This window comes from Ovis aries, chromosome 2 (assembly GCF_016772045.2).
Source record: "Ovis aries strain OAR_USU_Benz2616 breed Rambouillet chromosome 2, ARS-UI_Ramb_v3.0, whole genome shotgun sequence".
In the NCBI taxonomy this organism is placed as follows: domain Eukaryota; kingdom Metazoa; phylum Chordata; class Mammalia; order Artiodactyla; family Bovidae; genus Ovis; species Ovis aries.
The window spans coordinates 236,365,184-236,387,076 of record NC_056055.1 but is presented as its reverse complement, the minus strand read 5'-3'; the positions used below and the strand labels follow the sequence as shown (position 1 = coordinate 236,387,076).

General features: G+C 40.5%; 1 protein-coding gene and 2 non-coding genes across 52 annotated transcripts in view; all 3 read right to left on the bottom strand.

Annotated features, from left to right (window-relative positions):
* PUM1 (pumilio RNA binding family member 1) overlaps positions 1–21,893 on the bottom strand; it is a 123,919-nt gene that overhangs the window by 3,933 nt on the left and 98,093 nt on the right. For 28 of the 50 annotated variants that reach the window (XM_012150074.3, XM_060410572.1, XM_060410567.1 and 25 more), the window contains 7 exons: positions 17,413–17,680; positions 14,920–15,049; positions 12,949–13,083; positions 9,664–9,801; positions 6,857–6,982; positions 5,643–5,764; positions 1,030–1,222 (listed from right to left, as the gene is read on the bottom strand). In XM_012150074.3, coding sequence (XP_012005464.2) covers positions 1,030–1,222; positions 5,643–5,764; positions 6,857–6,982; positions 9,664–9,801; positions 12,949–13,083; positions 14,920–15,049; positions 17,413–17,680 — 1,112 coding nt within the window. The remainder of the gene's footprint in view (positions 1–1,029; positions 1,223–5,642; positions 5,765–6,856; positions 6,983–9,663; positions 9,802–12,948; positions 13,084–14,919; positions 15,050–17,412; positions 17,681–21,893) is intronic. The other 22 variants (XM_012150093.3, XM_060410575.1, XM_060410569.1 and 19 more) reach the window with 1 other exon arrangement.
* On the bottom strand, positions 129–213 carry LOC114113385 (small nucleolar RNA SNORD103/SNORD85). Its single transcript, XR_003588422.1, has one exon. It is a non-coding gene; the product is annotated as a small nucleolar RNA SNORD103/SNORD85 (small nucleolar RNA).
* LOC114113384 (small nucleolar RNA SNORD103/SNORD85) lies at positions 11,971–12,055 on the bottom strand. The gene has a single exon (XR_003588421.1). It is a non-coding gene; the product is annotated as a small nucleolar RNA SNORD103/SNORD85 (small nucleolar RNA).

The following is a 21,893-nucleotide window of genomic DNA, read 5'->3' as shown; positions in this document are numbered from 1 at the left end:
CCTGGCCAGCATCTTGACAGGCCCGTCTCAGTCCCACAGCGTAAGCACTCTGGACTCCCCAGCCTTCCACTGCCATCGCCAACACCAGCATGGTGTCCTGTTTCGAACTGGAGGTGGTGGGTGCCTCGTCTGGCTCAGAACTTGAGTCCAGAGTAAAGATTCTCATTACCGAACTCTGTTCTCAGAGAGGGCAAGTGGCTCATCACTGCCAGACCACGGTCACCCCCTCCTTCGAGAAGGGCTGGGTGAATTCAGAGCCCAAAGGCTGAGGGCTCCAACGGGCAGAACCCGAGGCTCAAGGTACTGCCTCCCACAGACACAGTGCAGCCTACACACCTGCCTGGGGGCTGGCTGGGCTTCCCCAGCCCCATGGTCTGTGTGGGGCCGGCTGGACCTCCTCCATGACAGCTCTGAGTCCGTGAGCCTCCTCACGCGCTTTCTGTGTCAGCTCCCATTCACAGCACACAACACCTCAGATTTCTGTCCCATTTTTTCCTACCTCCTCTGTAGCCTGGACTTCTCCTCCGAAGTCTGCCCTCAAAGGCGTGAGCACAGGCACTCACGTCACCCTTCCCCACGTGTGCTCTGTGGGCAGTGCTCAGTCTCAGCTATCTGTGTGCTGGCGACTGGCACACAGTGGGCACCAGGTCAGTGTGCCAGACCAGGTGCTGCCTTAGGCGGGAGCTTGTTCAGTAAACAGTGGTGGAATGAACGATAAGAGGGAGGAAAGGAAATAAGGCAAGGAGGTTGATCTGCTAGACTGAGAAGCTGGTCTCCTGGGAGCCAAGAGGTAGAAGCATGGCCTGAGGAACCGGGAGGGGACTCCCCAACAGAGACCGAGTTTAACATTCACACCAGTGAGTTACTGACGGAGGGGCAGCAAACACAGGGACAGTGGCCACTCCAGATAAAAGGGTAAAGAAGTCACAATCCAGTGACAAACTGTGCAAGAAGCAGCAAGATGCCCACCCTCCTTTAGAAGCGAGGGCCAACTCCTCCTCTCTGACTGAGACCTGCACAAACGCCTACCTTGTGCATGACGATCTTCCTCTGAGCTGGCTCTGCCACATCGATCATCTTCTGGACCACGTAGTTGGCATACTGGTCCTTCATCATGGTGTATAAGGCACTGTGGGGACCATCGTTCATGGTGCACACCTCGTCGATAAGCACAGCGCGCTCTGTACGGGAGGCGTGAGTGACACACTTCTCCACAACATTGCTGTAAGGAGACAAATCCAGGGCCAAACCTTAGAGGGACCTCGTTAGGCTGTGCTTATTTGGCCTGGGCTCTGACCTCAAGGTCAGCAGCAAATGAGGCTTCTTGGAAGATTAATTCCTCATCTGTTTGGCTCTATGAGACCCTATCTTTGCCATCTGTGATCTCCAACGTCAACAATGGCCAAGCACAGGTCATGGAGGGTACCAGACCCAACCATCTAACAGGGGAGGGTAAACCCAAGTAAGTAAAGGTTCATACAACTGGTTATGAACTGAAAATAGGTAATGAACATAATTTCAACAGGCATCAACATCTATCAATTCTCTCCTCACCTCTGTGAGCTTAATGGGGCCAAGAACAAGTTTCTCTCACATCTAGATCCCTAGTGCCACGCACAGAGCTAGGCAGTTAAGAGAGGCCCTATAGACTTGCTGAGTGAAGGCAGACACAAGGAGAAACCAGTCATCAGTCAACTACTTCACACTGTCTCTTAAGAATAAGAAGGACCCCCAGGTGTGTCCACATTTCTTAACACTTCACAGATGTCTCAACCTCGGAAAGGAAAAAAAAAAGAAATGCAGTTACTTAAATCAGAGTTCCTCTAAAACCCAGAGGGACTGACTGCAGAAGCTGATTAAATCACATCCAGCCATGCTAAAGGGCGCTCCTCACCCAGGAGTGATTGATTACTCATGAATGTTTGCTTCTGGACGTCAGCAGCACTCTGCTTCTGTGCCTCTGTGGGTATGAGGAAGCTGTGTGATGTCTAAGAACAAGAACAATACTTATCCTTTGTATTTGTATTACTGGAGCCAATACTTGGCAAAGAGAACATCTGGTAAGTGGGCGGCTGAACACTCTGCAACAATTTCATGACTGGGGGAAGAGCTGCTCTGGATCACAGAACACTCAAGTAGAAAAGGAACTTTCAAATCTAGCTAATGCAGAAAGCTCTTTTCTGACCATCCTGAACGATGCCCATTTAGCCTCTGCATGAGAATTTCCAACGATTTGGAAGTGATTCTGGGGCAACCGACCATGTGAGTGACTGGTTCTCTTAAACATTCTTTATATACTAACATAAATGTGCTTCCCTGAAATTTCACCCATTTGTGTTAGTTTTGCCTTCAGCGGCTGAAAAACCGATGTCTATACCTATTCTAGGAACACCAGAAGGCAAGAGATAGTGCCTTCTTTCAAAGGCCAGCCCTATATAATTGAAGAGTCATCACAAATAACCACCACCAAGTCCCTACTCCAGGTCCCTACCCCAAGTCCCTACTTCGATTTTTAAATCAAAAGAGAGGGTGCTGGCTCCACACCACTCTGAAAGGACCCTCACCATGTTATCTGGTTCAGCATACTGAGCCTTTATTGCGTACATGCTTTTATCTAGAAAACAAAGTTCTCAAGCTAAAATGTTTAAGAACTACTACCATCCTTTCTTCAGACATTGTCTACCAGACATTTCTTCAATCTTTCTTGAGAGAGTAAATCAAGTCTGATAATCACATGTAAGACCACAAACAGCCTCTCCCTTCTGACACAGCAGCAGTATGCGAAAACTTTTCCCCTCACGTTCCTCCCACAGCACTCTGCAATCCTAGCATGAACTGAAGGTGTGGCGTGTGACAGTGAATCTCCTAATAGACACTGGCTTCTCCCTTAGCAGAAAAGGGAGTTAGGACATTACTAAGCCAGTCACGATATCCAAATGTTCAAGCAAAAAATCATCACTTTTTAGAACTGCCAGGCTGAGCTGCCCTTTCATCCACCCAAGACCAGAGTGGTCAGATTTAGAACAGAATTTTCTACTAAGCTAGGCTGGCAACAGGACACTCATTCTCCTCAGTAGAAGACTGACTCCTTGACAGGAACCTGTCTTTCAAGAAGGTATTATAGGATCACTCATTGATCAGGATCCCACCTGGCCAAAGCCTCCCTGCCACCTTAACACACAATCCATATTGTTCCAGTCTTAAAGTTTATTCTAGTATTTCTGAAACTGTGGTTCTTAAATTGATGGTGGGTGATAAAATCAACTTAGTGATTTGAGACTAGCTTTGTTTGTTTTTTTTTTAAATGAAACAGAGTAGTCAGTATCAATTAATTATGGGCAATCTTCAGTTATGTGTGTATGCACGTGCCTATGCATTCAAAGGTGATGGAAAATTTACTTTGTATTCTGGGTTACCATCAAAAATGTCATAAGGTCACTAACTGCTTAATTGGTTTGTTTCTATTCAATTTTCAAATTTACTGGCTCTTTTGTTATCTTTAAGAGTCCTGGAGTGGGGTGTCATTGCCTTTTCTAATTCTCTATTAACATTCATCTTTTCATTTCACTATATACACATTTTCCTTTACATTTTTGAGTGTAATTTAAATGCTTTATAATACTTTAAAACCTTAAAATATAATATTTTAAAATACTAATTACTTATATAAAATTCATAAAATATATAATTTATAAAATTATAAAAATCATACTTTATATAATTATACTTTTTCATAATTTTAATACAAACTTTTATTAATTTTTAAAATAATAGTTTTTATATAATTATAAAATTATATACTTTATAAAATGCTTTATAATCCTTCTCTGCTAACTCTAACATCTGGGTGGTATGGAACTATATTCACTGGGGATTTTTCCATTTTCATTTTTTCTTCTTGAGTATAGGTCACATTTTTCTGTTATCTAGACATGACAAATGATGCACTGTATACCCTGATTTCTGTCAATTCCTAAGAGTATTATTCTCCTAACCCCTTTTTTGGGCATGCAATATCTTTGCTGAAAGCAAACTGCAACCCTCTCCCATGCAGTAAGCAGCAGATGAAACCTCCACTAAATTCTTTCAGCCTTGGTAGGGTTGCCTCGAGTTCATCCTATGCAGTGTGGTTCGGGAGTGAACCAGATGCTTAGAAAGTTTAAATTTAGGCTTCCCCCTCCTCCCTGGTTCTCTTCCTTTCCAGAATTTCTCCCCTGTCACTCTGCCACTGCCTTCTCAGAACACCAGCGATTTTCTATCCCAACTTAGCCTACAGATTAAAACTTCCCTAATTATAGTCAACAACACCTCTTATAAATTTCAAAGTTACTAACAGACTAGATCTTTAATGGTTCTCAACACAAAAATGATAATTATGTGACATGGTAACAGCTAAAGTTACTGTAGGAATATTACAACATATAAATGTATCAAACCAGCAGGTGGCACACTTAAAACTTGCACAATGTTACGTGTCAATTATGTATCTCCCCATTCTCCCAAAAAAGGAGGTGTGGGAGGAGGAGAAGGAAATTTTCCCAATGCAGTGAACCTTCTCTCAAGTATCAACAACCTCCTCTACTCACTTCTGGTTATCGCTCTGCTCCTGGTCACCATCTAATGTCTGCAGGTAGTTTCTGGCATTTTGTCAACAATTTATTAGTTGTTATACATGAGAGAATCGGGCCCAAAATAGCTACTCACTCATTATCAGACCACAACCCTAATACTTAACTATACAAGGGTGAGACATTAAATACACTGAACAAGACAGTAAATAGGACTGTAACCCCAAAAAGAGACTGAAGAGGTTCTGTCTTCTATTCTCCTGACCCTAGCAAAAGTCCATAAAAACTAACACAAGGTCTAGGAGATGATCCTAATGTGGTTAGGGTGCTGAGACACTGGATCTGGGGTGCTTTTATTTTCTGTCTCTATTTTCCATGCTGTAATAAGATTTCATAAATTAAAAGGGAACAATTTAAAAACATCAAGGCTGTATGAGTCACACCTGCCCTGCAATTTACTTTAAAAACAAGAGAAGAAAGACATTCCAAAAAATACAGAGAACTGTGTTATGCGTAAGATAAGATACACAGACTCCACTCAGATCAGATCATTAACCCACTGGAGGGCCATCAATTTCTTCTTTAATCTCTGCTACTTATAAGTTACTTAAAACATCTTTTCACAACCTGGGAATAACTAATACATTTTATTATTGGGCTGGTATGATATGAAGACTTGGTAAGAGATTTTGAAGAATATGAAGGCCTTATACAAAGATATGGTTACCTTCCTTTTAACTCCAGTATCAATGAGGAAATTAAGTAAAGAACATTTCACAATTCCAAAAAAGTAAATTCATGAAATACCCAGTTTACCAGAGTACAAAAATGTATGTGCTTTAGAAACAAATTCCCCAGATTTCAACGTGGCTCACTCTAGGGGAGTAAGGAGCCAACTAAGAGACGTCTTATGTTTCATATTTTGCAGTAGAACTCAATACCTATATATTACTTTAAGGAAAATAAACATTAAAAAGCAGAAGAAGAAGAAAAAAGTACGACAATTTCTCTAGACCTAAAATACTATTTAATCATTTCTTCTGGAAAACAGTCTGTGTAATTCAAAGCACATACCTTGCAAATTTGTGCTGACTCAACACAAGTACATTGCCTCGAATTTCTGCTACAATTTTACTTTTATCCTCAGGACGACCATGCTCCAATACATGCTGGATTACGTAATTTCCATACTGATCCTGTTTCAAAAACAACAGAAAATTTTAAACTTATTTAAACAAGCTCTATGCTACCTAAATTCTGACATTAATCAACACCTATCTCCCTTTAACACCATGATGGCTTACCTGAATACTAAAGAACACATACGGAATTTTTTAAATGGGTAGGTAGTGACAATTTTTCCCTATCATTACAAAACAGGAACGCATCATTACTAGACAATGGAATGTTTCTATATATATTTATGCTGAAAGGTCCTAGTCAGGGATTTCAAATAAAGAGCTATTTTTCTAACAAATGTACACGTGGGTCTCTGCACCCGTCTTTAACAAAGAAAAGCTGGAAACACTGGCAACACTGAGTTAAATAACACCACAAGCAGACAATGGAGACACTCATCCCAAGGGAAAGAGGCCTTTAAAGAATAAGTGTTCGAGCAAGGAACTCCAAAGGCACAAATATTTATTTGTAAGATGTAAAAAATTAAGTGCATACAAAGAATACTTTTTTTAAAAAAGTGCCTATGCCAAATATGTCTGCTTCTGAACAGTAGGATTATGGAACATTTCTTGTGTTCTGCTGCTCCTTTCTGCACTTTCAATTTTTTCTACAATGAATATTAATACATTTATAATCTCACATCTCTCAGCAAAACAAGCACCACTCCAAAAACTGCTTTAAGACAACACACTACATGAAGGAAGTGTTCAAACAGTATGATATGGGAGAAAATTTTAGTACAAGCAAGACAAATTTAAAAAACTACAGAAATCAACTAATCCATTTAGTTCATTTGAAAAGATGAAACTGGCAGACTACATGGCCTGCCTAAGTGGCCGCAGTGAGCTTAATCCATGACAGGGCTCTGGCCTTTGACAGTTCCTGGCAGATCTCTTTTGATGACTCAGAGGTAGATCTCAACTTCAAGGGCAGGGTTCTACTCATCACCCATATTCATAAAAGATGAACCAGGCTGGTATAAATGAAAACTTGCCCAGAACTTCAATGGGCATTTTAAACACATTAACCCCTTCTGGAAAAGCAACCTGTGCTGAGAAAACACGTAAGCCCACAGGTACTTGCAATTAGTCTACCGGCAACTCCACTACCTGTACAAGTTGCTCTGTGTGCTGGTGAAGCTCCTCTAAAATAGGGAGTGTCTGGTCGGGGAGACAGTGCTCCAGGATCCTCTGAATCACTCGGCAGCCATAAGGATGCGTGGACAAAGCAAACACCTAGGGCAAACCAACACAAACAAGAAAACCAAAAATAACAGGTGCCACTTTCAATACTTCAGTATTATTTATATACATTTTCCCATTAATTTTCCCAAGTTTACATAATGTGCCTGAAGTCTTACAGACAGTAAATGACACGGCCAGGATTTTATTTCCTACTCTGACTTCAAGTCCAAATTATTAAGTATGGCATTTAAGTTCTCTCTACAAATAATAAAGTGTGTATGGACAAATGAGGATAAACTCTATAATTTCTTAAACCCAATCCAAGAATTCATAGATTTATACAATTTCAAAACTAAGAAGGACCTTCCCAAAAAGTTATTTATAAAGGAACAGAGAATTAATTAAGGTCATAGAAAACACAGTTAAAGAGTCCACAGTGTCAAATGATGGCTTTAAAAACAGAGAAAGGGTTTGGACCAAAGCCTGAATGCTTTCACATAACCACAGGATAACGTTCTGAATTGAGCTGGGGTGTTTTCCAGCAAGAAACGATTCCTCTTTCATTGAGTCTGGAACAATGGGAACACACAGGCTTCAGATCCAGAGGACCCAGTCTCAACTCTGCCCTTCCTAGCTGAATGACCTGGAGCATCTGCACCTCAAATTTATTGTCAAGAATAATGATAGTAATGATGAGAACACTTAATACGCTCCCTAGTGGCTCAGACGGTAAAGAATGTGTCTGCCATGCAGGAGACCCAGGTTCGATCCCTGGGTTGGGAAGATCCCCTAGAGAGGGAAATGGTTACCTACTCCAGTATTCTTGCCTGGAGAATCCCATGGACAGAGGAGGCTAGGGGGCTACAGTCCATGGGGGTCTCAGATGTTAAAGTGTCAGTCACAGTACTAGGTATTTTATATGCAGCTTCATGTGTACAACTGTGCACTTGAGACACTGATCTGTTCTGCTCAATTTTAGCTTTATAAAAATGGTAAACAGTCTAGAACAACTTATTTCATTCAACATAGTGACTCAAGTATTTACATAGAATACTATGAGCTTCAATCATTTATTCTGTTTATTTGTAGAGCATAAAGTTGAGAAACATTTTTTGCAGGGGGGGGGGGGGGGTCGGGGGTCCTGATCCTCTCCTGATAGACATCTAGCTTATTTAATCTTTTCCTATTAGGAGACTAATGCTGCTTTAAACACGTCTAAACATATCTCGTGGTGTACATGACCAAATATTTCATTAGGTAAATACCTATGCCGGGAATGCTGAACTTCAAAAGAGTATGATCCCTGGTTGAGGAACTAAGATTCCACATGTCACGTGGCATGCCCAAAAAAACCAAGAAAATGATCTACTATTTGTGGTCTTATTTTACATTTTCATGATTACTAATGGGATTACTTTTTCATATTTTCTTCTGTCTACTCAGGCTTTCAGCCCATTTCTGAATTAACTTGTATTATTCTCTTTGATTTTAAGAGTTCTTTATATATGCTGGTTATCAATTCATTGGCATTTTCCATCTTGAAAATATTCCCCCTCATTTGGTGGCTTAATCCGTTTACTTTTTTGTATGTTTCAAGCACACACAAAATAAGGTCTTAAACAGAGGTACTCTTTTATAAATTAACTCAGAAAATCCCAAATAATTCTCAGTTACTGTTTGGGCTTCCCTTGTGGCTCAGCTGGTAAAGAATCCGCCTGCAATGTGGGAGACCTGGGTCTGATCATTGGGTTGGGAAAGGAAAGGCGCTCCAGTATTCTGGCCTGAAGAATTCCATGGACTGTATAGTCCATGGGGTCACAAAGAGTCTGACACAACTGAACGACTTTTACTTTCAGTGTCTGTACTCTACTTAACCATTGTTGTAATTGAGCAAACCGCAAAGCCTAAACAACTCTAAAACCCCATTTTGAGGCAGGCTTTAGCAGTTCACATGACTATACCTGAAAATTTACCTGATAGTTCCAATCTCTCCTCCTTTTCAAAAACAACAACAAAAGCTGTGGTATGCAAATTATCAACTCTGCTTGGAAGCTGGTGCTAAAAGCACACTGATTCTCATGATACACAAAAAAACAGGAGAAATCAGAAGCTAGGTCTGGTTGGGTGCCACTTAACAGGGTTCAAACCAACCTGATCATTGCCCCATCCAATGCCCCAAAATTAAGAAGCACCTTTGTGTTTTCTTAACATTGGGGGCAGGGGAATGGAGGGGAGGTGGACATGTAGGACATAAGTCAACCCCTGCATTAGAAATGCAGAGTCTTCACCACCGGACCACCAGGGAAGTCCCATACCTTGTTAAAGATATATATAGTCACACATAATCTGTAAGACTGGTTTTGTTCATCACCTAAATTTTAAAACATGATAAAAACTTTTTACTTAACCAAATGAAAAAATTTACTCTTCAAATATAAGACTTAACCAAATGAAAAAACTTACTCTTCAAATATAAGACTTAACAACTCTGATGATACTATCTCATCCTGACTGATCGGACATCTGCTTTAATGATGGAGAGAAGATCCATGGACAATTAAGGGAAGAGCTAGAGGTGCACAGAGCTAGTACCTAGTAACACTGAAGAGGACTGCTATTTACTGCAGTCTAAAATACACTAAAAGGCCCTGAGAACACTCCCATCGTGTTCTCTGCTCACAATGGAAATACCCATCAACTTGCTTCCCTTGTTTCTTTACTAAGTCACTTACCTGCCCCTTAAACGCATCGATGATAAACTGCAGAGACTGGGGCTGCACACATTCAATGCACTTCTGCACCACGTGATTGCCATTCTGGTCTTTAACACACTTGAGGACGTGGCCATCCAGTTCCCGAACCATTTCATTCTAGTTGAGACAAGGAAAGAAAGCACCACCAGAATCACAGAGAGCAAAAACCTGGACAATCAACATTCTCCTTGCCAAACACAAAAGCACAGAGCAGGGAATCCATGACAATGAAAGTGGGACAACTCAGCTGTGGCACTCAGACAACCTTGCTAACAAATGAGGACTGGAGTTTTTCCACGTGATAGCAAATTTTCTGTAACAATCACCAGGCTTAAGAAAAGTTCTCTAACTGGCAAAAGACCTCTTGGAGTTCCAAAAAAATGCAGTCAACTTCAAATAGAAAGGAGCCAGTATCAAATCAGCTATACTGTATTAGAGACTATCACATACAATTCACCATTTGTCACCATGACAACCCCGTAAAGTACCCATCACTAAAAATGACAGTAGTTAATCTAGCGTTGACTCTAGCTAGGCAGACCTCTAAGTGTTTAACATGATCTGACTCATGAATTTGCCTGACAATCCTCTGAGTGGCCACTATTACAGATGAGGAAATCAAGGCACAGAAAAATTAGCTGATTTGTTAAACAGCATAGACCTGGACTTGCCCCAGTTCAAACCCAAGTAATCTGACTCCTGCATGTGACGATACACAGATAACACAGATCATGTCAGCAAATGACTAGTCAATTAAATATTACCCTGCACCCTCTCCTCCACCCATATATATGAATATATGAACATACTGAGTCTGAGAAGGGTTAAAACTACAGACAGTGACTGAATCAGAACTCTAGCCTGAGTCTGTGACTCCAACATGATCTTTCCACCAGGTCAGACTGACTGCCTAATCAGCTGGAATAGTACTCTCAGTTAATGAAAAGTGTCCAAAGTCAGGGAAAATACAGGACAAGACCAGACATTATGTGGTGTGTATGTGTGTGTGGGTGACATGGGTACCGAAAAAGAGCCATTGGGATTTTTACTGGACGTCCTCCAGAAACTTGCTGACTCAGGTCTCCTTAAGCTAAATACATGCACAACAGCTGGGCCCTGGTACTTTCTGCCCAATTTCTTTGCTGTATACAATCTCTATATATTAGCTACACAGTGCTGACTCTATATTTATGGTATGGGAGAAGACAGCAAACCAGTTTAAGATGGTGACATTTATGAATACAACTGTCTTAAACCCTTGAGATGTTAAGCATGTAAAGCACTAAAAGATTTTCTAATTAAAGAAATTTAACACTACACTGCCAGGGACTAAACAAGCAACAGATTCAGGACAGTTTGCTGAAGCAACTAATCAAACGTCAGAAAAGAGTAACTTATGAAACATAATTATGAGAATGATAAATACAGGATGATGCCTATATAAAGATAAAACACAGGAACAGTTCTAATAATCAAAATGAAGGGGAAGTGGCTTCCCTGAATATGTTCTTGAGCCCAAAGAGGTAAAAACTCCACTGGAGATCAATTTATTTCACCTAAAATACACTTACAACTGGAAAACACTAAGTTATTTGTACTGGGAAAGGTAGTTTAGACCCAGAACAGGAATCACAGAGAAACCAGATCAGGAAAAGATACTCAGGAATATACAGGGTAGAAAGAACAATGGGGGTCAAAAGAACAATAGGGGTCGGGGCACAGGGAAGAGAAGGGAGACATAAACTACTATAATGTAGCCATTGGATCAGAAAACAAACACAAAAATATAGTAAAAATTTTAAAAAGTCAACAATGTATCATGTTCGTGGGAGAGGGCACAGATGTGGAAAATACCTGGGAAATCAAAATTTCCTGCTTGATTTCAGTAAGCAGGCATTATGGTCAAGAGAGGGGGAAAAGTTCCATGAAAATTAACAAGTAAAGATTCACTCATCGCGTTTTCATCCTGGAACATCCCAGGGAAAATTAAAGCTGATAACGATCTGAACATTAGGAGAACACAAACTAGCAGCCTCGCCCCTGCTTCTGATCGCTCACACACAGCATCCTCTTCCTACCACTGTGCCTCCTGTGCTGGGCACTGGATGGAATGAACTCCCAGCACGCTGCGTGTCACCTACATTCCCTCCGCCCTGGCCAGCATCTTGACAGGCCCGTCTCAGTCCCACAGCGTAAGCACTCTGGACTCCCCAGCCTTCCACTGCCATCGCCAACACTTCAAATAGAAAGGTGTCCTGTTTCGAACTGGAGGTGGTGGGTGCCTCGTCTGGCTCAGAACTTGAGTCCAGAGTAAAGATTCTCATTACCGAACTCTGTTCTCAGAGAGGGCAAGTGGCTCATCACTGCCAGACCACGGTCACCCCCTCCTTCGAGAAGGGCTGGGTGAATTCAGAGCCCAAAGGCTGAGGGCTCCAACGGGCAGAACCCGAGGCTCGAGGTACTGCCTCCCACAGACACAGTGCGGCCTACACACCTGCCTGGGGGCTGGCTGGGCTTCCCCAGCCCCGTGGTCTGTGTGGGGCCGGCTGGACCTCCTCCATGACAGCTCTGAGGCCGTGAGCCTCCTCATGTGCTTTCTGTGTCAGCTCCCATTCACAGCACACAACACCTCAGATTTCTGTCCCATTTTTTCCTACCTCCTCTGTAGCCTGGACTTCTCCTCCTTCGAAGTCTGCCCTCAAAGGCGTGAGCACAGGCACTCACGTCACCCTTCCCCACGTGTGCTCTGTGGGCAGTGCTCAGTCTCAGCTATCTGTGTGCTGGCGACTGGCACACAGTGGGCACCAGGTCAGTGTGCCAGACCAGGTGCTGCCTTAGGCAAGAGCTCATTCAATAAACGGTGGAATGAATGAGTAAGAGGGTGCAAGTGAAGAAAAGGTAAAGAACAAGGTAAATTGGAAAAAGTTTTGTTTGTTGGGGTCAGTTCGGGTACAAGAAATTGACAACTTTACTTTCTTCACCTCTTGCCAAATGAAAAACCCACCTCTAAAATCACACGTACTAGAGACTTAATTCTGGCCAAAAGGAAACGTGTTTGAAACCACTGGTTTTAACACAAGACACTTGATCCACTATAAATTTACAAAATTAACTGCACAATTCATGCTTGCCATGCACAGAAGGCAGCCACAAGCACCAAAGGAAAACTGAGAGAACACTAAAGACTGACAAATGTACAAGGTTCACCACATGCACCGTGAAGAAACACCGAACACCAAGAGAAAAGTCAAAGGGGAAACTTACAATTACCTGCTGGTCTGAGGGAATAAACTCAAGAGCTTTCTGGATAACACGGCAGCCATACATCTGCAATGCCAATGACAGGACGTGGCCTCGAATCCGCTCAGCCAAAGCCAGCTTCTGTTCAAGGCTGCCAAACTAGACATAATGTGTGGGTGAACACCATTACTTAGGTAGAAAGAAAGAAACCGGAGAAAGCAAAGCATTCATTATTCTGTATCAACCACTGGCATACCTCTTTTAGCCCTGTCATCTGTGATTAACTAAACCTTTTGTTTATAAACCCTTTGTTTCTTCAAGGCAGTACTTATCAGAATCTGATTAAGAGGAACTCTTTTTAATGTTAAAAACACTTCTCAGATATCCAACTGTAGTAGTTTCTGCTAAACAAATACCCAATTCCTCAAAGATGCCCTTAACTCATCAATACTATTAAATATACCCATATGCCATTAATTATAAGAGCATTTACATTTATTCTAAAAACAACAGTACAGGTGGAAGACACAGCTTGTTATTAAAGCTTTAGACAATGTCTGAGGGATATCTGAGGATTTCTTGCAGCAAACCTACATCACTTTAGGTGTCCGAGTCTGTAAGCTGAAATGAAAGAACTGAAGTTCTCTCATCTTTGTGAAGTTTAAGCCAAAGCACACGTGCACACTCTCTTCTGAATATGCTGTTCTATACTACTCTATTTATACAAGTCAACAGGGTCAGGGGGAAAGTCGGTAAAATCAAGGGGTACGACTGCACAGTGTTAGGTCTTCCTAGAAGAATGTTTCTCCATCCTTGGTTTTTTATTTTCATTTGAATAGCATACGAGACTGATAGAGACTTTATGATTAAGGATGCCCAACCCACTCATTTTGCATACAAGGGAACTCAAGTCCAGGGACATTCTCTAAGTCAGAGAAGTTCTCCAGCTTGTCCCAAATCGTACTGCTATAATCAACTGCTCATTTGGCCAGCCTAGCTGTATTAACCTCTGGAGTTGGAGAGCTCTATATTTTTACATATACATGACAAAAATGGCAGTGAAAAGGTATCTGAAAGTCAAAATTGTAAGAGTCATTTTTAGGTTGATTCCTTAATCCACAGCTAGAGAATTCAGAGTCAAAGAACTTAGATCATGATGAGAAAAGCTGGGAAGATAAAGACTGTGAGTGAGCCACTTTTTAAAAATCTTCACAAAAAAACAAAAAAATAAGACGTAAGAAGATTACAAATTTCTCCTGTTGAGGGACAGGTAATGTGCAGAGTTGCCACGTTTTACCCCTGTACCAAATGTTTCATCTCAATGTTTCACTCCTTTCTGGATTTATAATAGGGTTATTGATACCACAGCTGTGTAGTATATCACAGCTACAATGGTCAGTTTAAAACAAAAATCTGTGCCTTTCTGACATTTTAGCTTAGAAGAGGAAACAGACATTAATCCAACAATCTCACTGATCCTTTCCAAAGACAATGATAACAAGAGTAGAAATTATCCGCATTAACAGGAATAAGGAATCAAGGCTGACGGATCACCCATGTATCAATCCTCATGACTATGGTTTATGATGAAAAACACTAGAGTTGGTGTTCAAAGATAATTCTCTAGGAAACCATTTTTTAAATTTCTTTTTCAGAACTTTATTGCGATCCTCCTAAAATTATCTGACACAGATTTTTTCCTCCAAACATGACACTTTCAGTGATACTATTTTGGCGATCAGAAATATTGTGCTGGATGCTAATGAAGAAAGTGGTTCTACAAACACGTTTCTCAAGTACACTAGCATTATCTGCTTGGCTATTTAAACAATGCACTTCTGCTAACGAACTGGAGAAACATTTAATCGTGCTTCAAAAAGACTCACACTTCATTTTAAGGACTGGAATGAAATTGCAATTCTAAAAGTAGCTAATGAAAATCAAAATGCTGTGGAGATTCTCTAAAGGCAAAAGACAGAAAGAACAAAGGCTTACTTCAAAGAACTTCTGAATGACGTAATTTCCAAATACATCCACCATCAGCTGGTAAGCGGCCTGCAGGATTTCATTGAAGACAAGTTGGCGTTCGGCTGGTGTGGCACGCTCAAGTTTCAGCTGAATGAATCTGAAGTACAAAGTAAAAAGAGCAATCACAGCATTTTAGGAAGACTTGGAAAATATCTAAAGACTAGCTCAGTTTATGTAATTTTTCAGTTCTGAAGCAATATGTATTTGTGTGCATATGCATATACGCACACACACCACTGTTACTTAAATCACTTGAGCTCACTTACTTGAAGAATTACTGAAAAGGAAAAAAGTTGTACTGTGAAGTATCCCCTATTTTAACCAAGCTTTTAAAGTATATTTAAGTTTCAGTATATGTCATTACAACAGGACATGTATTTCCGTGTGGGATGGACGGAGAGATGAAAAGTGGGGCAGAAAAAAAGAGAAGAAGGTGAAGGCAAGAAGCACAACATCAGGAGAACTTGGCCAGATGTTTTCTCTTAGAAACCAGTCCCACATCAATCAACTTAAAAGCCCACGGTCCCTATTTTAGTCTTCGACACACATTCGTACGAAGTACATGTGTAGTACATATTCATTAATGGTGTGGAACAGTACTCATCCATGCGCAGTATCTTTCTAAAGTAGCAGCTACTCAGTTCGCCTTTTTTAGCCCAGGAGACTTTATTTAAAAAACCATGTTTTTCTCTTAATCTGGACTTTAGGATTTAAATATGAGAAATCCTTTGCCCACTAGCAAGCTGGCAGAATTTAAAGAGGAGGCAAATTCTTTGGGAGTTGTTTTAGTGGAATCATCAGAGAGAAAGAAACAGGGAGAGAGAAGGCTGGATGATGTCATCAGAACTGCCTTTTCCTGAGGACGCAGGTCCGTTTCTGTGAAGTCCACTGGAACAGGGAGCAGTAACCAAAGCTAAATAATAGCATTTTCTAACCTCTGTGCAGACCCTTGCTTCTACAGAAGGGAACAAAGGAAAGTGGTGGCAACATCTTATTCTTGAGCCTAAGGATCTAAATTTGCATTTGAACAGTGTCTCTTGGAGAAAAAGATCCTTAACAGTGATTAAAGTACCAAGTATTATACACAAGTCTGTGTGTTAGTATTTCTGTTTTTCTTGAACTGTAGACATTCTGTGAGGTTCTCATGAACAAAGGAACAGCAGGCTAATCTTTCAGAAAGGTAAAAAGGTTTGTTTCAGCATGTGATCCAGATTATTGTGGCTCAGTCGCGCAGTTGTGTCCAACTCTTTGAGACCCCATGGACTGCAGCAGCCCAGCCTTCCCTGTCCTTCATCATTTCCAAAGCTTGCTCTAACTCATGTCCATCAAGTCAGTGATGCCATCCAAGCACCTTCTCTGTCGTCCCCTTCCTCTCCTGCCTTTAATCTTTCCCAGCATCAGCGTCTTTTCTAAAAACTGTTTTTGTATCAGGTGGCCAATGTATTGGAACTCCAGTTTCAGTATCAGTCTTTTTAATGAGTAATTCGGGATTGATTTCCTTTAGGATTGACAGGTTTGATCTCCTTGTAGTCCAAGGGAAGGACTCTCACGGGTCTTCTCCAACACCATAGTTCAAAACCATCAATTCTTTGGCACTCAACTCTCTTTATGGTCCAACTCTCACAGACATGACTACTGGACATGACTACTGGAAAAATCATAGCTGTGACTATAGGGTCCTTTGTTAGGAAAGGAATGTCTCTGCTTTTTAATATGCTGTCTAGGTTTGTCATAGTTTTTCTTCCAAAGAGCAAGTATCTTTTAATTTCATGGCTGCAGCTACTATCTGCAATGATTTTGGAGCCTCCAAAAATAAAGCCTGTCACTGTTACCATTGTTGCCTCATCTATTTGCCATGAAGTGATGGGACTGGATGCCATGATCTTCATTTTTTGAATGCTGAGTTCTAAACCAGCTTTTTCATTCTCTTCTTTCACTTTCATCAAAAGGCTCTTTAGTTCCTCTTTACTTTCTGCCATAAGGGTGGTGTCATCCGCATATCTGAGGTTGCTGACATTTCTCCCAGCAATCCTGATTCCAGCTTGTACTTCATCCAGCCTGGCATTTTGTGTGATGTACTCTGCATCTAAGTTAAATAAGCAGGGTGACAATATACAGCCTTGACGTGCTCCTTTCCCAATTCTGAACCAGTCCTGTTGTTCCATGTCCAGTTCTAACTGTTGCTTCTTGACCTACATACAGGCTTCAAAGGAGGCAGGTAAGGTGGTCTAGTATTCCCATCTCTTTAAGAACTTTCCACAGATTACTAAATGGCTATTGTCAACCACTTTGTATCTCATGGCTCTTACAGCCTCTAAAATAAATAATAGGAAGTATACCAAAAGGTAAATTTTGTTTCATTAATTTTATAGTAATTTCCTTAGTGTACACCTTATCTGAGGCATGGAATTTAAGGCATTAGGATTTCGGTTACCTTAAGTGCCAAAGCCAAGTCCTCACCTGGAACCATGCTGGTCTTGGGAAAACTCCATTATGTGCCCAGCAATCTCCCGCAATTGTAAATTGGGATATCGGTTATTTCGAAAATCTTCCAAAAGCCTGCTCCTGCCAGAGGGCATGACATCAGACATTCCATACCGCAAACGGGAGGAGGAAAAAAGGGTGCTGCTGGGGCTGAAGAGGCTGGAGGCACTGCTTGCGCTGCGGTACTTGGCTTCAGCGCCTGGAGCAGCAGAGATGTATCTTCCACTGCCGTTTGTGAGTCCTCCTGTTGGTTACAGAACAGGAGAACTCAAGACTCATTCTTAAGGAACTTTGTTCAAGAGAAGAAAAAGCATCCCATACATGAAATCTTGTATCACCTCTGATTTCTTTTCAATCTGTTGCTTTTGTGTTAAGACTCAATTCTATTAGTGCCATGATTATTATAAGGCCAGCTCACCAAGTCGGAAGAAAACTTTCGCACAAAAATGGAATGGAGAGTGCTATTAAACACTGATAGGAGACTGCTAGCAATAACGGAGCAAGGGTTAGTGAGTCCCTTCATAACAAGTGAAATGAGGAGGAACATTCCTGCTGTGTGAACCAGGATCAGAAAAGACCAACTGCACAGAGACGAGAGCGGTTTTCCATTCTCATCTCTGTGGAGATTCCTGCCATCAGTGAATAATCCCCACTCCCATCTGAAACCCTTTCTTAAAAAAAGAAAAATGGGGTACCCAGGTTAGTCTGTTTTATATAGTGGGTCCCCAAAAAAAAAGTTTTGAAGGCATGATTTTGCCAGTAAATAAAAGTATGAAAATCACTAAGGCAATGCAGGCCAACAATTAGACATAAGGGATAGGGGGAAAAAAGAAAAAAAGGATATATACTTGAAATGGAAGGCTTTCAAGTTCTTCATCAGGAATGGACAGCATCTAACTCCTACTGGAACAGAGCCTGAAGTAATTACAGTAGCAACAACTTTCAGGCCACTAATACTGCCATCTTGACTGCTGACAAAGAAATAATCACTGTGAATCCCCAGACAGAAAAAATAGCGGAAAAACTGAAAAACCTATCAAAAGGTAAAACAGAATTTTAAAAATTATGAGTATCTATTTTCTTTGTTTTTTTTTTTACGATACTGGTGTTTTTTTTTTAACTTTAGATTGTACTATAAAAAGGATGTGAAGCCTTTTTTTTTTTGTTCTTCCCCCATTCCTACATTGCAAAGTAGGTAAGAAATACCATTTAAACCACAAAGAGAGCAGATGAATAACAATCCAGGAACCATGAGAGAAGTCACCCAACATGAACTGCCTGTTAACTACAGAGTTTTTATGACAGTCTGGTCTGGAGTTCAGTGGTAGCTACAAAAGAACACTCAGCTTGGATTTCTCCACAGAATTCTATGGTCCAGTTTCAAAGGTGTGGGTCTCAATGAAAACTGTGGAACCAAAAGGAAATGGCTCACATTTTTAAGTAATTAAATAAAAACTACTTACTGAGCATTTGTCCTATGTCAGCCTCTATGCTAGCAATACTTCATATCCACTTTCTATCAAATTCTTACAGGCATTACGGAAAAGGGAGTTTTAAAAATCCCGTACAAGTAACAGCAAATTAAGACCCAAAGATATGAAATGCCTCTCCAAAGATACAAAACTCAAATTCACCATGGCCAGAATTTATCACAGAATTCTTAACTCCAGAGTTACAGCTTCGCAACCAACCACACAATACTCCTTTTCAGATAGTTATACAGTTTTCATTTTCTAAAGGACACTGTTATTCTTGTCAAAATTTCACAATATTTCTTAATCCAAAAGGAAAACATTTCTTTCAGCAAAGGAAGACAGGAGGCTTGTAAGAAAAAAGAACAGTAGACATATGGCTGCTTTTTATTCTATTTCAAAAATAATTCTTTTTTCCCCTAGTCTGAGAAAGGAGACAAACAGGCAAAAAGGAAGTAATAAGACAGGTCAGCAGTACTGAAGAGTGTGATAATACCAAGTAAGGTGGTGAAGAAGGAGGCATGGCATGAATACACAAGGTTTTGAAACAACTCAAAGGTATTTTACAAACCTGGTCACTAACAAAGGCACTCAGTGAAAAGTAACAAATCAACAAAAAAAACAACCAAACTCCTAAAAGGCATGAGAAACATCCAAATTAACATGGAAGGAAGCCAGATCCTTGGTTTCAAGGCTGAATTGCGGGAACCAACTCTGAGCACTGCCCTATTTCTCTACTTCAGTTACACAAGCCAGCAAATGCACTTATTGTTTAAGCCATTATCAGCTGGATTTTCTGCTACTGTGGCTAAGAGCATACTGACTAATCCATAACATAAAGGGTTGGAGTGAATAATGGGCAGATTTACACATCTGCCCTGAAGTTATGATTTTTGGCTCTGGTATCCTTGGATGCCAGACAGGATACACAAGCACACACACAGCTGTTATTATTGAGAAGGGAAGTATACAAATCTGAAAAAAAAAGTTTCTGTAGGTGCTATATTATAAATGGCAAACCAACAGTTAATAGGAATATTCTGCTCAGGCCAAATAATTTTCTTTAAACATTAAGCCAATGGTTAAAATTTCTGCTTAAAAAATGTGGTTTCCTGTTGTTTTTGAAAAGGTATCCGGCAAAGAGTAGACCATCATTACTTGTTGACTGCAGTTTCTTTATAGATACATAAAGGTATTTTTCTAGTTCACTATGGTTTACACACCTACATGCACTTATGCCCAAACTTTCATCCCTTGGAGGTGGCCTCTGAGAGTGTTTAACACCGGTTTTAAAAAGAACATTTCATTCAGGCCCTCTAAGGGAGCCTCCTAACGATTCCACAAAGTTTTCAGTAATATTTTGATGGTGGTGGATTTCATAGAGCTGTGTCCTATGACACTTCCACAGAGATCAACAGCTTAAATGTTTTGTGTATATGTAGGTTTCCTGCTTCACATGTAAGGAATGCGGAAGTCACCACTTCACCCTAACAACAAGCAAAAAACTAAACAGTCTGAAAAATCAAAAATTATTCTTGGATCCATAAAAGAGATGAAAATAGAGAAAACCACTGCTGCCAAGATCAGAAAGACAGACATACAGGTCATCACGGCTACCCTGACCACGGACTCAAACAGACACACTGCCCAAACCAGTACCAGACTAGGAAATCCTGAACTGTAACCACCAAACTACCAAGTGTTGAAATACGCAACTCTAGCCTACCCAAACTATCCTGTCTCAACAAAGGGAGAAGGAAAAATACTAAGAAACATTTGTGAAGTTGATGGTCCAGAGATACAGGCTCACTAACACAGTGAGACCTAACTGTAAGTCTACAGAACACTCTCCCTTCCCTCACACTTCACCATCACATTACTAAAAACCTACTTATGGCATTTCCTTTCGCTTGATATATCAGGCATGGCTATCAAGGCATAGCAAAAGGCAAAAAAAAAAAAAAAATCTGAAGAGTAAGGGCACACATCAAAAACATATATGACAGGGATACCGAAATTTTCAGAATGGGAATTTAAAACAATTATGATTAATATGCTAAGGGCCCTAAAATATACAGCATGCAGGAAGAGATGGGCAATGTAAGCAGAGATGGAAATCCTAAGAAAGAACCAAAAAGAAATGCCAGAGATAAAAAGTACTGTAACCGAAATGAAGAACACCTTTGATGGGTTTATTACCAAACTGACTACAGATGAAGAAAGAATCTCTAAGCTAGAGGATCTATCAATAGAATCGTCAAAATGGACAGAGTATCCAAGGATTGTGGGGAAACTATAAAAACTGGAACATACACATAGTGAGGATATCAGAAGGAAAAGAAAGACAGAAAGGAACAGAGGGAATATCTGAATCAATAATGACTAAGGATTATCTAAATCAATGTCAGACACCAAACTGCAGATCCAGGAAGCACAGGGAACACCAAGCAGGAAAAGAAAGCAAAAAATTATACCTCCCAACTATCATCTTCAAATGACATAAAATCAAAGAAAAAATACTGAAAGAAGCCACAAGAAGAAAAAAGTCTTACTTACAGAGAAGCAAAGGAAAGAATTACATCTGACTTCTCCTCAAAAAGCATGCAAGCAAGAAGAGAGAAGAGCATAAGTTTTGAATGAAAGAAACCCACCAACCTAGAATTCTGTATCCTGCAAAATTATCCTTCACAAGTGAAGGAGAAATACTTTCTTAGCACACAAAAATTGATGGAATTTGTTGCCAACAGATGTGCCTTGCAAAAAATGTCAAAAGCATTCTTCAGAAAGAAGTATAAATAACACAGGCCACAAACTGATCCATATAAAGAAAGGAAGAACCTCAAAAAAAGAATAAGTAAAAGAAAAATTTCTCTTATTCTTAACTGATCTGACAGACAATAGTTTGCTCCAATAATAGCAACAATGTATTCAATTATGCATGCTCATGTCTACATCATATACATACATATACACACATATGCTTTT